Genomic DNA, 14,560 nt, shown 5'->3' with positions numbered 1-14,560 from the left:
GAGTTAGAGAGAGAGGATCGAGGCTGAGAATGAGTTTGAAAGAAAAAGGAATAATTCGAATTGAAGGCAGAAATTAGGGTTACTAAATTCAAGAAATGGATTTATGTATAAATAAATTAGGATAAATTAATAATTTTATATTCGCGCATATTTAATAGGTTTCATGGGGCGAATACTTATGTCTGTGTCTCCATTAGAGGTGGCAAACGAAAAAGTCCACCCTGTCTTACCAAAAACCCACCATCTGGTAGGTTGGCCCACCCCACCCCACCTCACCTAGTAAGACGATCTTGAATTTCTCTCCCGCTCCCCTAATGGTAGGCTGACGGGTTGGCGGATTCTCCCCTTTTTTATAAACCATTAAATATTAAATAATATATATAATTTCACAACAATTTCAATAAATTTTTAATTTCTAAAAATATTAAAAAATTATAATTTTTAAATTCACACACATTAAAGTCTTTATAATTATAAATATGTAATAAACATAATTATAAACCAAATTTTTTGAAACAAAATAATAAAATCAATATTGTCCAAAACAAAACAAATATTGTCCAAAATATATAATTAAACATCTTCAAGTTTATAATCATTCAACCATAAAACATAATCCAAAATATAACTTAGAACATCTTCAATTATCATCTTTATCCTCTTGTAGATCAATAACATCATAGAAATTTATAAAAAAAAATTGCCCTGACAAAATAAAAGTTTGGCCCAGTGGAAAAGTCTGCCCCGCCCCGCCAAAGCTCATTTATTAGGCGGTGTAGGGTAGGCGAATTTTTTAAGTTTGGCGGTTTCAAATTTCCAGCCCAAGTCGCCTTTTTTTTGGCTGATTATGCGGGCCAACCTGACGGATGTCGGCCCGTTTGCTATTTCTATAAGAATCTATTCTATTATTAATATATATTTAATAATTTACTTCTAATTTTTAATTATAGTAAAAATGTAAGATATGATACCAAAAAAACGGTTAAAGCGACATAAATTTTTTACTAATAAAAAAATATATCTTTTTTTTTCATTTTTTAGACACGTATCTATTCTTTTAAGTTATACATTTTAATTTATATAAATTAATGTCAATTAAATATACAAAAATATACTAATTAATAAAGAAATAAAATTTAAGATAAACATGTCCTGAACAAATTGAAATAAAATAAAGACTTTTAATTATGATCATTAATTATAATTACATATATTTACTTCAAGATTTATACTTCGAAAATTCAGTATATTAATATTTTGTATTTTTATTTCTTAATTTTAGACTATCACAAATATTAGTTACTCTCTAATAATGACAATGCTTAAAAAAAAAACATAATTAAATAATCTTAAAATTATATAATAATTTTCAAAAAACAAAAAAATATACAATTACCTAAAATATAATATTTGTGTAGTAACTGAAATTTAATTTCTAATATAAAAGTAACATATAATATCATTTCATAATCAAATAAGTGTTTAATCAAATAATTTAATATTTATATAATAATATGACAAAATAAATTAAAGTTTGAGTTTAACCAGAGCAAGTGCTCAAGTTTAAATTTTCATAAATTAATTTATTTTTGTTAAAGTGAATTTTGCAATAAAAAATTCATAAAAAATTTATATATTAAAGTAGAAAATAATTTATTTATAAATTCAAAATTAAAAAAAATATTCTTAAAAGTTGAATATGCAGATAAAAAAATAAACTATAACTTGCAAAAATTATCTCTAAAATTTATTACAATAAATAATAAAACTGTAAAAATCATGTATCTATATAAATTAAATTATATTAAATTATAGGATATTTAGATATTTAATCAATCTAATTAATTAGTTTGTAATTGATTTGATTTAATCATTTAAAAAGATTTGAATAACCCCTTTTTAGAAATATTACAATCTAAATAATATAGATTGAAGATTAGAAAAATATAACTAAATTATATAATACAACATAAGATTTCTAAAAATTTGTTTTATAGCAGATCTGATGTCAAGATATTTATCATCATTTGTGGTATAATCTAATTTCACAATTATTTAAACATTGTTTTTTATGAAAAAATTGCATTATTTATTTTGAACAAAAATATTTACTTACTATTATAATTTAAATAGAATATAAAATAGATATAAACCAATTTCTTTTAATAATTACTCAGTCACAAATATCCATCAAGGACATGAGATTTAAGAGCATATAAAGTAAATATAATACCTACAATTTTTATAAATTAAACAGAACATATAATAATAAAAAAATAATTAAATCCAAAAAAGTTATAGAACACCTATTATACACTACAACGGTTAGTATTGAGAAAGTTTTAACCATTTATTCTTTTTATTGGCTCCCTTTTTATATACTCTACACTTCATCTACGAATATGTTAAGGATTAAATTTATGCTTCAAACTTTTAAAATCCTATATATTCTTACCAAATACAATATTATTATGCCTTTTTTTTCTTTATAGAAACCATTGAGTGGAAGAACCGTTGATAAGAAAATGAGGTTCTCTTATAATATGTCTGACTTTTTATGATAATAAAATAAAAATAAAAAGTATGAAATAATATTGTGTATATTTAAGTTAATTTTAATCTTTTTTAATAACCAGATTTGTCATAATAATGTAATTGATAACAGTTAATACGGATTGGATATGTTTTAAGTATGCTATACATTTTATGATTTTGTACGAAATAATATTAATTTTAATTTATATATTTATTATTGGATATTAAAAAAAAGTATTTGTATTATTAGCATCTTTCAAATCTTTCTCAACTCTGACCGTGATTAGGCCTAAAAGATCACCTACCTCGTTGGAAATAAATGTAATCCAATCAATTTTCATCTGATAGTACTATACATTCACATAATCATAGGAGAATTAACTTTAGCGAAATAACAATATGGTATTTAGTTACCACATGAGTATTTTTATATATAGAATTATCAATCAATTATGTATGGCTTCTGATAAAAATAATATATTCAATATGAATATTATTTGTTATGTCAAAGATAACAAATTGGCAAAGACAATTAATTATAATGGATATATTCATTTTAAAAAATATTTTTCTATGTAATACTATAATAAAAAATATCATGGTCACCCTGAATTATTACAGGTTCAACTTCCATCGATAGTGGTAGAATGCCTAAATTGAGCCATCTTCAAGACTATAATATTTGTCAAACAAACACTTAATGAAACACCATCCATACCTTCTCATTTTGAGTACATTTATAAATAAAAAAAGAGTTAAAATAGGAAAAGCGATAAAAATGATGATTTTTATAATTTTGTGTGACTATCTATTTAAAGAAGACCATAAGACCATGATTGTCTACCAAAATTAATTTTATTTATTGCATTTAATTTGAATAAGTAAAAAATCATCTTATTTTAGTTTGGTCCTTAATTCACATGATTTAAATTTAGCTCAATATATATTATTTAATTTGATTTAATTATTAGTGAAAAAATTTTGAGAACCTATTTTATTCATAGATTTATTATTTGAATGATTAATTAATCTAATTAATTAATTAATTAATATAGATAATTATTATAATTAATTTGGTTTAATAAATTAAAAAATACTAAGAGAACATTAAAAAAATAAATTAAAAAATACTACCAAATCAAATTGATATAAATTATAATAAATTATGTGATATTTAAATATCTAATCAAATTAATTAGTTGATATAGTTAATTTATCATAATAAGTTGTATTTAATGAGTTAAAAGAAACAAATCGCTAAAGAGTCTCATAAGCATGTCACGTCAACTCCATTATTAAGTGCAGAAATCTGATTTTTATATAAGAATAGATAATAAATAAAATATATGAGAATATAATATGTGACATATTTTAATTATAAAATTGGTATTATATAATAGATTTTTTCTGAATCCCTATTCCTTGTTTGTTGCTAATTTTTACGTAATTACTTAATATATAATTTTCTCCTATAAAACTATCAACTCCTTAATATTATGATTTAATTAATAAGAATGATGATATTAATATTTTTACATAAGTCTTGTTATTATTTATAATTAGGAAATAGCCATAAATAAATTTATTTCCTTAATGAATGTTAATTTTATTATCAAATTCTATATTACCTTTAAAATTTTAGCGTAATTGAGTCTAATTTCTATATTTTAAAATGAATTTACTCAAAAAATTAATATGTAAATCACATTATTATTACAAAATTACCTTTTTAACATAATTAGTGGTGCTTGTTTGAACCATTAAATTTAGCTTCTAATGATATTAACGTCAACCTATTTTATTATCTTGTACCTTTAAAGAATTTACACCACTAACATAAAAGTATAACAATTAAAAAAAAAATTATTACAATGGGAATATTCATTTTAACAAATATTCTTCTATCTAATGCTATAAACAAATACACTGGGCACTTTGAACTACTACAGGTCAACTTTCATTCGCAGTAATAGAATGCCTAAATTGAGATATACAAACAATCAATAACACACTCATCCGTACTTTTTTTATTTTGGATATATTTATACATAAAAGAAATTATACATAAAGAAACAAAGAAGAAGAAAAGAAGAGTTGAAATAGCAAGAGCGATACAAATCACAATTTTTATAATTTTGTGTGGCCATCTATATATAGTAGACCAGACAACTATGATTATCTAACAAAATTAATTTGTATTTATTGCACTTAACTTGAATAAGTAAGAAATTATCTTATTTTAATTTAGTCCTTAATTCACATTATTTAAATTTAGCTCAATATATATGATTTAATTTGATTTGATTATTAGTTGAAAATATCTCAATTGTCTATTTTATTCATAGATTTATTATTTTATTGATTAATAAATTAATTAAATTAATTAATTAGTACACATAATAAATTTAGTTTAATAAATTAAAAGAAATAATTAAAAATACTAACAAAATATTAAAATAAATAAATTAAAAAATACTACTAAATCAAGTTGATATAAATTATAATAAATTATACAATATTTAAATATCTAATCAAATCAATTAGTTGATATAATTAGTTTATCGTAATAACTTATATTTAATGAGTTAAAAGAAATAAATTGGGAAACACTCTCGGAAGCATGCCACATCAGCTTCATCATTAAATGCAGAAATCTGATTTTTATATAATAGAATAGATAGATAGATAAATAGATATTATTCAAATTTGTTAACAATAAAAATAATCTAAAATAGGATAAGATAAATATATATATATATATATATATATATTCAAAAGACTTTAGTTATAAAATTTTGATCGGTTATTTTCCAAGTATAATAATAAAAAAAAAAAAAGATCATTTTAAAGGAAAGTACATATGATACCGTGCTAGGAACCCATCCAACGTGTGGACTTAGAATTGGAGAGATGAGGTGCACCGCCCAATGAAAGGGTGACACATAAGAAATACCTAAACTAGCTGAACGACGACGTTTTCAGTTCAACTTAACAGTAACACGACACTTCACAACTCCGAGGTAGAATCGCAAGCTCAACGTTGTTGCCTCTCTCAAACAGAGACTAAAATCCTTCTTCTCTCTCTCTCTCTCTCTCTCTCTCTCTAAGGTATCTCGCTTTTTTCAACCCTCTCTCTTTTAAATGTATTTATATTTATTGTAGATTGGTGTTTTTGAAATCAAATTAGGATTATGAACTGATTGAAGGGAACTTGATTGTTGGATGCAGATGGGGTTATGGCATGTAATGGTGTTGGCGCTAATTATGGCGTTTTGGAACCTAAAGGGTTCAGAAGGGATCCGATTCGTTATAGACAGGGAAGAGTGCTTCTCCCACGATGTGAAATACGAGGGTGACACCGTTCATGTTTCCTTCGTTGTTATTAAGGCTGATTCTCCCTGGCATTACGGTAACGACGGTGTTGATCTCGTGGTATGTTTCTTTTACTACCTTAATGTTTCTTAGGCATCAACTTCTCATTCGAATTCTCTCTAGTTTAGGGTTCTATTGGAACACATAGTCACTCATCACTAATGCTTTCTCTTAACTATGCCTGTTGATCCTAGTTAGCAGTTGATTTTGAGGGACTCAAACACTTTAACTTACTTTTATTAAGCAAATAAGGCATACTTTAGAGCATTATGTGTTGGACTTTTGATGTTAGATGGTGTATATTCTGGTAGCTATATATGTTTTATAGGGTTTGAATCTTGTTACATATACCATAATGTTTGAATTTTCAGATAAAGGGACCTTCTGGTGAACAAATTCATGATTACCGTGACAAGATCAGTGAAAAGTTTGAGTTTGTGGCTCACAAATCAGGTGTCCACAAATTCTGCTTCAACAACAAGTCTCCTTATCACGAAACCATCGATTTCGATGTACATGTAGGACACTTCTCTTACTTTGAGCAACATGCCAAGGATGGTAAGTGCTCCTGCTATTAGGTTCACTCATTTTTACTTGTTAGTTGTAAAAAGGGATTTGTCATGGAAACTGCTGTGATTCCTTGCAGAACATTTCAACCCTTTGCTGGAGCAGATACAAAAGTTGGAGGAAGCTCTTTACAACATTCAGTTTGAACAGCATTGGTTGGAGGCACAGACTGACCGCCAAGCAATAGGTATTGTTTTCATTTTTATATCGAAAGATATCGCGCATTTTCAGTATATAACAAGCTTTGTAATTCCATTCAACAATCAAACCATAGAATAGACCACATTGTTATTTAGGCTAATGAATGAATGAGAACCACATTAGTTTTGCTCTTTCTGTTCCCTCCTATGTTTATATCCATATGGCATCGATTCAACGATGTACTAGAAAGTGATCGCGAAAGATAATAATATTAACAACCCACATTTGTTGGTGCAAGATATCATGTTCCCTGATGTTTCTTATTGGAATGCAGTGAATGATGCAATGAGCAGAAGAGCAGTACACAAAGCAATTTTTGAATCAGCAGCACTAATTGGGGCAAGTGCACTACAAGTCTACCTTCTGCAGCGATTATTTGAACGAAAGCTTGGAACCTCCAGAGTTTAAAAAACTAAGATAGGATATATCGTTTTGGACCCTGTAATATTAGAAATGAACACCTTTTATTTTGTTTCATCTTATGGATATTTCTATTTCTAGATATTCACTTCCTCTTAATACTTTGGAAACATGTTATTTATTTTTATCAATACAGTAGATTCTTTGCAAAATTACAAATGACAATCATGGATGCTCCCTTCCAATACACAATAGTACTCTAATCTCTGTTCATCACTTGCTACTCACTTTCAGTCTTGAGGTGTTAGTTATTTGAACATTTGTTCTCTCCAGAGTTGTTTCAGAATGATATTTTCATCCTGAAACTACTGTTAGTAATCAAATACTTTTCAACCTTTTTAATGCAGAAACAGATATTATTGTTATTGAAATAGTAATAACCAAATGAATAACATTCAACAAGTAGTGTAACAATTGGAAATGGAAACTGATGAGAGGTTTATTGATAACAATAAATAAGGTTACACACACCAACAAGTATTGAACAGATACGATATTATTGATTTGTTCTTATTGGTATTATATTATCTCTCAACCATAATATGCAGAGATCATGATACTCTTATTCAGAAGAGTTTATGCAGCACAACCATTTTCTATTCTGCAAGGGGAAAGAAAAAGTTGAAAGAAGTGAGAGTTAATGAAAGAAAGGAGATGAATGAGAGTATAGATAGGGAAGAAAACATACAGGATGGGGCTTTCCAAGAACAACATGATGAGGGGGTTTGGGAGAAGAGAGGGATTTGGGAGCAGTAGCAGCCTTCTTCTCGTTCCTTGCTTTGTTGAAGATAACAGTGAAACCATCGGCAGATGCAGGGTCGTTCACATCCCATTCTCCGAACTTGGGCAATGCCCTTCCACCTTCCTCTGAATCCTGGATATCAAATGTTTATCAATTGGATCATCAAAACAACACCACAAGAATAAGATCAAAGGGATAGATAGCGTACCGCCATGCGTGAAAAATCTTGAAAGGAAGAAGAGGAGATTGACAAGAAATTGTTATTGGGTAGTGGGTACCGTATACTATTAGTATTAGGATACCCTCCACACACTTTCCAGCTATTAAGTACCCTGTCTTTGGAGGGTCGAAACTAAACTTGTAACCACAGAAGATGTCCTCCGTGTGACAAAGTACCCTGTCTTTGGAGGGTTGGAGTACCACGTAGGGTATTTTTGTCGCACAGAAGACATTTTGCGTGGGTACAAGTTTAGTTTCGATCTAGTGTGAGTACATATGTCAGTGTTTTCATCTTTTATAGATACAAATGGTTATTTATTCTTTTATCCACCAATAAAATTTTAAGATGAGATGTATTACTTTCGTCACGGTTTGGCTTAATTAAAAAGGTGTTTTGATGATTCGCGATGGAAGGAACATATGCGTTGCTTAAACAGAAATGAGGTTTGTTCCCCACATTGACATTGACCGGTTATTGAATTGGGAGAGACGGATCCATGTGATAAGATTTTCATTTTAATTATGGCCGATGTTCAAAAGCGTTACATACATAAATGAAAGTTGATTGAAAAGAGAGAGAATTAAAGGAATGTGAGATGTTACGTTATTGGATCTCAAAATACAACATACAAAGAAACAAGTACAATTATGAATAATAGTTACACCAAAACCAATAGTTTGAGTGTGCAACTTAACAAGCAAGCACAACACAAAGAAAAGAATGACGGATTATCAAACGTTGGCAGAAGCATTGTCTGGCTTGAAGTAAGGCGGAGGAACTGCACCGGCAGCGGCACCGGGGGGTGGAGTAGGCATCCCATAGACTTGAGGATTGGTCTGGACATCACGCCTTCCCCTGTGCCTTCCGAAGAAGTAACATCCAAAGCCAAGAATGAAGCAGAACAGAATAAGAGGCAGAGAAATCACCACCACCATACCCATTGTGTTACTATGTCTTCCTTCAACAACAGCTGGATACGCATATAGAATTATAGAGTAGTGAGAGTATTTATTCAGCTACACGCTGGCATCGATCCCCTTAACGTTCAAGTTTCTAACGGTCGCCTCTTCTTTGTCCCCACCATCCTATAAACAAATATGTTCCCTTTCTCTAATTCGCATTGTTTAACACTTCCTTCACTTTATCACTTATAGCTTCTACCCATCCACCTGCACCGAATCATATTCCCTTGCATTTATCATTTTCTATCCTACTTAGTATTTACTTTTCTTTTATTTTCGGAAACAGAACTACTCTACTATACTTCATGTGAACTCTACTAGCCTTTACAGTTTAAAATTTATGTAAATTGACTCGTCAAGCTTTTTTCAATTCTCAATTTGATTTAAACTAAACATAATATATTCTTTCATCTTTAAGCCATATAAACTCGATATTCATATCCTAAACCTAAACTATCTTAGATACATGCAAAGTTCAATTTTTACATCTTTCTAAATACTAAAGTATACATAACTTTTAATTTTTAAGAGGAATGTATTGTTTGGGCTAACTTCATCAGCTCAAATACAAGATAAATCATATTTTTTTCTCTCTTCACCAATGGCATAGCCAAAAGATTAAAACAAATGAAAATAAAAACATATTTACTACACATATTTGCTACGTTTACTTGGAAATTAAAATGGACTGAAAACTTTACTACTATTTAGGAAACCCTTTCTCATCCGTGCCTAAGCGATTTGACTCAACAGTTTTTCAGGTTAAGAATTAAGATAAACCATCAAGAATTTATAACTTTTCTCCCTCATTTGTTTATGTGGTTATGTCCATCCCGTTCCCGTCCGTGATTAGGACATCGTTTTGAATATCTTTTGATATTAGAGCTTCGTACGAGTTTCCGAGTAGCATTAGTTACCAAGTATGATAGTAGATAACTAGAACAAATTACTACACTCATCAGCCATTTCAGTTCCAAACACATTCATAAGAAGCAGAAGCATCTATTTAATCTTAGGTATGAAGAATGATCAATCTAAAGCAAGATACACCAGAAACTTATTGCAGGAAAACAAAAAATGTAGATAACGTTGCTCCCTATTCTACTATGCCACAAACAACTTAAATTTCACACAACAAACATTTCTTTAGCTAAATTTCGCTCCACTCTATGCTTTGTGTTCTGGTGGTCAGTTTGAAACTTGCGTGTACCCTTGCTAAAGAGGAAGTAATAGTTTGTAGAACTATGCTCAAATGCTGGCTCTAAAAGGACATATACTGAACCTGCAAAATGGTTTATAGAAGCTCCACAACAAGGGCGGATCCACCACCACCTCCATTGCAAATGCCACCAACTCCGTATTTCCCATTTTTCTGCTTCAGTACCTGCATGCAGAGTGCATTTAGACCAACTGAGTTCTGAAAAACAATATCAAATGAAGTTATAAACAGAAGCATACCCCCAAAAGTGTCACCAGAATACGGGCACCACTGCAACCTAGAGGATGACCCAAAGCCACAGCTCCACCGTGAACATTTATCTTGTCCTGCAAAATAATAGTTACTTGAGCGACTGCAAGAAACATTTAGAGTTGGCTACAATGAAGGCAAATTATGGACTACAATGTATCATCTTCGACACTGTAAAGAGGGTGTGCTACAAAGACGTGAAAGAATTACTATCTTAACATTATAACAAGGGGTAATAAGTAATAACTCACCGAAGGAATCCCAAGAAGCTTCTGATTTGCAAGAGCCACAACCTAAACCCAACAACGTGAAGAATTAAATTTAAAGCAACAAGAGTTGGTAAGCATAATAAGATTGAATACAGTCATGAAATCCTACCGAGAAGGCTTCATTGATTTCGTAAAAATCAATTTGTGATGCCTCCAACCCCGCTCTTGAAATAGCTTTGGGAATTGCAAGGGCAGGAGCTGTTGTAAACAACTCTGGTGCCTGCACAGATCAACCTCATATGAGCATTAAGTTATACTCGTAATATACAAAATACAACAAGAGACAAAGTAAATACCACAAGTTTTTGGCCAAAAGGTCTAGTTCATATTTACAAATATTTTTTTTTTATGTACCTGAGCAGCATCAGCATATCCAGCGACCTTTGCAATAACTTGAAGCCCAAGCTTCAGTGCCTTCTCTCCACTAACCAAAACTAATGCAGCAGCACCATCACTGTAAGCAAGAGCAATCGCATTTTTATTAGGAATCAAGGCTCAAATCATACTAGAGCTTTCAAGAAACGTATGTGATATTTCAGTTAAATAGTTAATAGCAACTGGTAGCTTAAGCTAGGGAAAAAATCAAGTTTTAGCAGATTAATACTCAAGGAAGCATATAATATTAAACAAGTCATTATTACAACTTTGTAACAGGCTTCAAGCTTCAAACAGTAGTGTCCAATGGAATAACTTGTGGTTCAAAGATGATATAGGCAGAAAAATTGTCTATATCAGTTTCTGGTTCCTTTATATTCCCTACTATATCACCTGAGTCTAAATGGCAATCAAATCATTACAGTAAACTTTCCTGAAGATAATGGATTTTTTCCCAAAATATAATTGGCAAGGAACCCAAATCATAGTACGTATAGGAAATAAAGCAGGAAAGAGTTCAAGAAAGAATTCAGATAATAATATTAACCTTATGCTGGAGGCATTTCCAGGGGTGACAGAACCTCCACTCTCCTTGAAACTTGGTCTGAGTTTGCGTAACTTGTCAGCATCAAACTGGCATCATAAGAGGAAATAAATAACGATATATTGGTTTACATTCAAATGAATATTGACGAAATTAATGACTAGATAATTAAATAGATTAGCAGCTAGAATGAACATGGACAGAATGTGTTCTGTATGCGAGATAAAACAAAACTACAAATTCCAACCCTGACTTCTCTTGATGAATTGTTCACATGCATATCACTCTGCTTAGAAACCCTATATTCTTCTAACAAGCTTTTAATGACAGGAAAATAGGAATTGTTTGCAGATACAAATATATCTACAGACATGTATTTCATAAGTTCCTATCAGTATACAAGGAATATTACCATAGCTCAAGTAATTTGGATAATTACCTTTCCTGGTCCTTCATCCTTATCGACAAGGGTTGATGGTTTCCCCCTTCCACCAGGGACTTCAACTGGAACAATTTCCCATGTAAAGGCACCACTTTGTTGGGAAGCAATTGCCCGTTCAAAACTCTGAACTGCATGGTTATCCTGAGGAAAAGACAAAGCCATCAGAACAAATAGAAAAGGCTCCTATAATTATGACCTGATGAAACCTGTCTGAAGAGTGATCGGCTATAAATTACCATTTCCTCTCTTGTTATTGAATGGTTCTCTGCACAGAGTTCGGCACAGGATCCCATGTGAACATCCTTATAGACATCCCATAAACCATCCTTTATCATCCCGTCAACAACTGTATCATGTCCAAGGCGGGATCCTTTCCTGAATTTACAGTATTGAATCAGTTGAATCCAGAGGCAAGAAAATTCGAATAAAAAGGCAATAGGTAGTACCTTGCTTCTGTCAAATACTTAGGTGCATTAGACATGCTTTCCATACCACCAGCGACAACAACATCGTTTAAGCCTAATTGAATACTCTGTGCAGCAAGCATTACAGCTGCAATAGGCAGAAGGATCTTTTTAATATCCATGTTGTTTTGTCTTTGCATGTAGTTTAGACAGGGAAAGGAGAGCACAGAGACAAAGAAACAAACAGAATGCATGCACCTTTCATTCCGGAGGCACAAACTTTGTTGACAGCGGTGCAGACAACTGAATTGGGTATTCCTGCTCCTAAGGCTGCTTGTCTTGCAGGAGCTTGCCCCACATTAGCACTAATAACATTCCCAAAGAAGACTTCTTCCACAAGTGATGGATCTACATTGGCCCTTTTCAGAGCACCTACACATGTGTTGTTCCAATTCAGTTTCTAACAAGACAGATATAGAGAGAGAGGTTTTCGTTGCTACTTACCTTGAATAGCAATCGAGCCAAGCTTGGTGGCAGAGAAAGAAGAGAGGTTACCAACAAAGGCGCCCATTGGTGTGCGAGCAACACCAACAATGCAAACATCTACACAGAGGAACCATATTCAATCAAATTCAGATCTCTCCATTATATCTATCAATCAATCAATATATAACTTAAACAGAGGCTGACCTCTGGCTTTTATAGACTCTGCAGATGCGGGAGCCATTTTTGATTGAACTGGAATATGCAACTGATAACATAAAGAGAAGAAAAAATAAATATGAATTTTTGTTTTGCGCAGATCTAATCCGATCTGATCTGAGCTAAAGAGGAATGGATGGATGGGTTACCTTAGTCAGTTAGGGGGAAGAAAGAAACAGACGAGTGTTCAAGCGCACAGCATGTCCCGGATTCTGCTCTCTCTCTCTCTCTCACATTATATATACATGGCACTTCCCTCAGCTGTATCAGCCACCGCACGAGGTACACGCACATTCCTACCTCTATTTCATTTTTCATTTTATATTCACACACTTTTCATGCCCAATCACTAGTAAATTAGATTATTTTTTTTACATTCCCGTATAACTAGGAACATTTTGCCATAATGAATACTAATTCGTTTTATAAAAGAGGTTCAGAAATATAAATAAATAAATAATGCAAAGTCATGTGCATGCACGAGCATAATTCCAATCAGATTTGTGATTTACACATCTAATCTAACTATTTCTAGCCCGTGAAGGAGGAGATTATTTTCTTAATAATTTACAATAATCTTTATATGACTAGCCGGCTGCTATATAGGATGGTCCTTTTCCTTTGGAGTCTGCTATGTTTATATATCATGTCATATAATCATGTCATATTAATTCATATGCGTAGCCAATTACTCTTTATTTATTAGCTTTTAGTGAATTAGTTAAACGCAAAGGTAGTTGGAGATGGTTGGACGTATCAACATTTTTAAAATATCTAATCTAATTTTTTTTAAGAGTAAACAAACTTAACACACTAAGTGAAATATATAAGACACAAAACTAAAGTAATATTTATGTCATTTTCGGCATAGTCATTAACAATATGGGTTACTTTTGCACCATTTCTTAGAACAACAAAATGATTTAGCAATACAATCCACTATATTTTATGACTTGTTCTGAAAAATTAACTCGTTCCTACACAGCCAAATATTTCATATAACTGAGAAAAACCTTACTAACTATGTTTTCTGTGCGTCTTTTTCTCAAAGGCATTGTTCTCCAGCTCTTAAAGTACTCTTTTATGGACCTTGGAATGCTCCATATACGATCCACATAAGTAATCCACACGCACCACACTTGCTATGCATATTCACATGTAACAAACAGATGTTCTACAGTTTCAATTTCCTTTTTATACATAATACAGATATTATCACTTTGTTCAATGATACCCAATCTACTCAGTCAATCATTTGTATTAACTCGACCTACAAGTACAAACCAAGTAAACAACTCTACTCGAGGGGCACTAATCCTTTCCAGATTCTATTTGTA

The 14,560-nt window shown here is 31.1% G+C and overlaps 4 protein-coding genes across 5 annotated transcripts; 1 reads left to right on the top strand and 3 right to left on the bottom strand.

Annotated features, from left to right (window-relative positions):
• The first annotated feature begins 5,525 nt into the window (after positions 1-5,525).
• P24BETA2 (emp24/gp25L/p24 family/GOLD family protein) lies at positions 5,526-7,251 on the top strand. 2 transcript variants are annotated; one of them, XM_016311481.3, is made up of 5 exons: positions 5,526-5,643; positions 5,764-5,967; positions 6,279-6,465; positions 6,554-6,661; positions 6,950-7,251. In XM_016311481.3, the coding sequence occupies exons 2-5, from the start codon at positions 5,764-5,766 to the stop codon at positions 7,081-7,083; spliced, it is 633 nt and encodes a 210-aa protein (XP_016166967.1). In that variant the 5' UTR covers positions 5,526-5,643; the 3' UTR covers positions 7,084-7,251. The 2 variants fall into 2 exon arrangements, with proteins under 2 accessions (XP_016166967.1, XP_016166966.1); XM_016311480.3 differs by lacking the exon at positions 5,526-5,643 and having other exon boundaries at positions 5,758-5,967.
• Positions 7,252-7,430: 179 nt separating this feature from the next.
• On the bottom strand, positions 7,431-8,176 carry LOC107609493 (protein NOI4). The gene is made up of 3 exons (XM_016311482.3): positions 8,046-8,176; positions 7,784-7,969; positions 7,431-7,696 (listed from the first exon to the last, which is right to left on the bottom strand). The coding sequence occupies exons 1-3, from the start codon at positions 8,049-8,051 to the stop codon at positions 7,658-7,660; spliced, it is 231 nt and encodes a 76-aa protein (XP_016166968.1). The 5' UTR covers positions 8,052-8,176; the 3' UTR covers positions 7,431-7,657.
• Positions 8,177-8,637: 461 nt separating this feature from the next.
• On the bottom strand, positions 8,638-9,143 carry LOC107608162 (uncharacterized). Its single transcript, XM_016310039.3, has one exon. The coding sequence runs from the start codon at positions 8,996-8,998 to the stop codon at positions 8,789-8,791; it is 210 nt and encodes a 69-aa protein (XP_016165525.1). The 5' UTR covers positions 8,999-9,143; the 3' UTR covers positions 8,638-8,788.
• An 841-nt stretch (positions 9,144-9,984) lies between these two features.
• Positions 9,985-13,829, bottom strand: LOC107609026 (acetyl-CoA acetyltransferase 2). The gene is made up of 13 exons (XM_016310843.3): positions 13,373-13,829; positions 13,212-13,272; positions 13,026-13,124; positions 12,780-12,953; positions 12,564-12,669; positions 12,354-12,492; positions 12,115-12,258; positions 11,679-11,764; positions 11,111-11,210; positions 10,866-10,976; positions 10,739-10,780; positions 10,478-10,564; positions 9,985-10,403 (listed from the first exon to the last, which is right to left on the bottom strand). The coding sequence occupies exons 2-13, from the start codon at positions 13,246-13,248 to the stop codon at positions 10,314-10,316; spliced, it is 1,215 nt and encodes a 404-aa protein (XP_016166329.1). The 5' UTR covers positions 13,249-13,272; positions 13,373-13,829; the 3' UTR covers positions 9,985-10,313.
• Between the last annotated feature and the right edge of the window lie 731 nt (positions 13,830-14,560).

This window comes from Arachis ipaensis, chromosome B7 (genome assembly GCF_059453495.1).
Source record: "Arachis ipaensis isolate K30076 ecotype BB chromosome B7, ASM5945349v1, whole genome shotgun sequence".
Lineage (NCBI taxonomy): Eukaryota > Viridiplantae > Streptophyta > Magnoliopsida > Fabales > Fabaceae > Arachis > Arachis ipaensis.
Note: the sequence above shows the minus strand (reverse complement) of the source record. Positions and strands in the feature narration are given on the sequence as shown.

Coding starts and splice junctions, on each gene's coding strand:
- LOC107609493 (XM_016311482.3), bottom strand. Junction 7,697..7,783: donor TTCTTGGAAAGCCCCATCCT/GTATGTTTTCTT, acceptor TTCCCCTTGCAG/AATAGAAAATGGTTGTGCTG.
- LOC107608162 (XM_016310039.3), bottom strand. CDS start 8,998: ATGGGTATGGTGGTGGTGATTTCTCTGCCTCTTATTCTGTTCTGCTTC.
- P24BETA2 (XM_016311480.3), top strand. CDS start 5,758: ATGCAGATGGGGTTATGGCATGTAATGGTGTTGGCGCTAATTATGGCG. Junction 6,466..6,553: donor TGAGCAACATGCCAAGGATG/GTAAGTGCTCCT, acceptor GATTCCTTGCAG/AACATTTCAACCCTTTGCTG. Junction 6,662..6,949: donor GACTGACCGCCAAGCAATAG/GTATTGTTTTCA, acceptor ATTGGAATGCAG/TGAATGATGCAATGAGCAGA.
- LOC107609026 (XM_016310843.3), bottom strand. CDS start 13,248: ATGGCTCCCGCATCTGCAGAGTCTATAAAAGCCAGAG. Junction 11,211..11,678: donor GGAAATGCCTCCAGCATAAG/GTTAATATTATT, acceptor TCTTGCTTACAG/TGATGGTGCTGCTGCATTAG. Junction 10,977..11,110: donor GATATGCTGATGCTGCTCAG/GTACATAAAAAA, acceptor TGATCTGTGCAG/GCACCAGAGTTGTTTACAAC.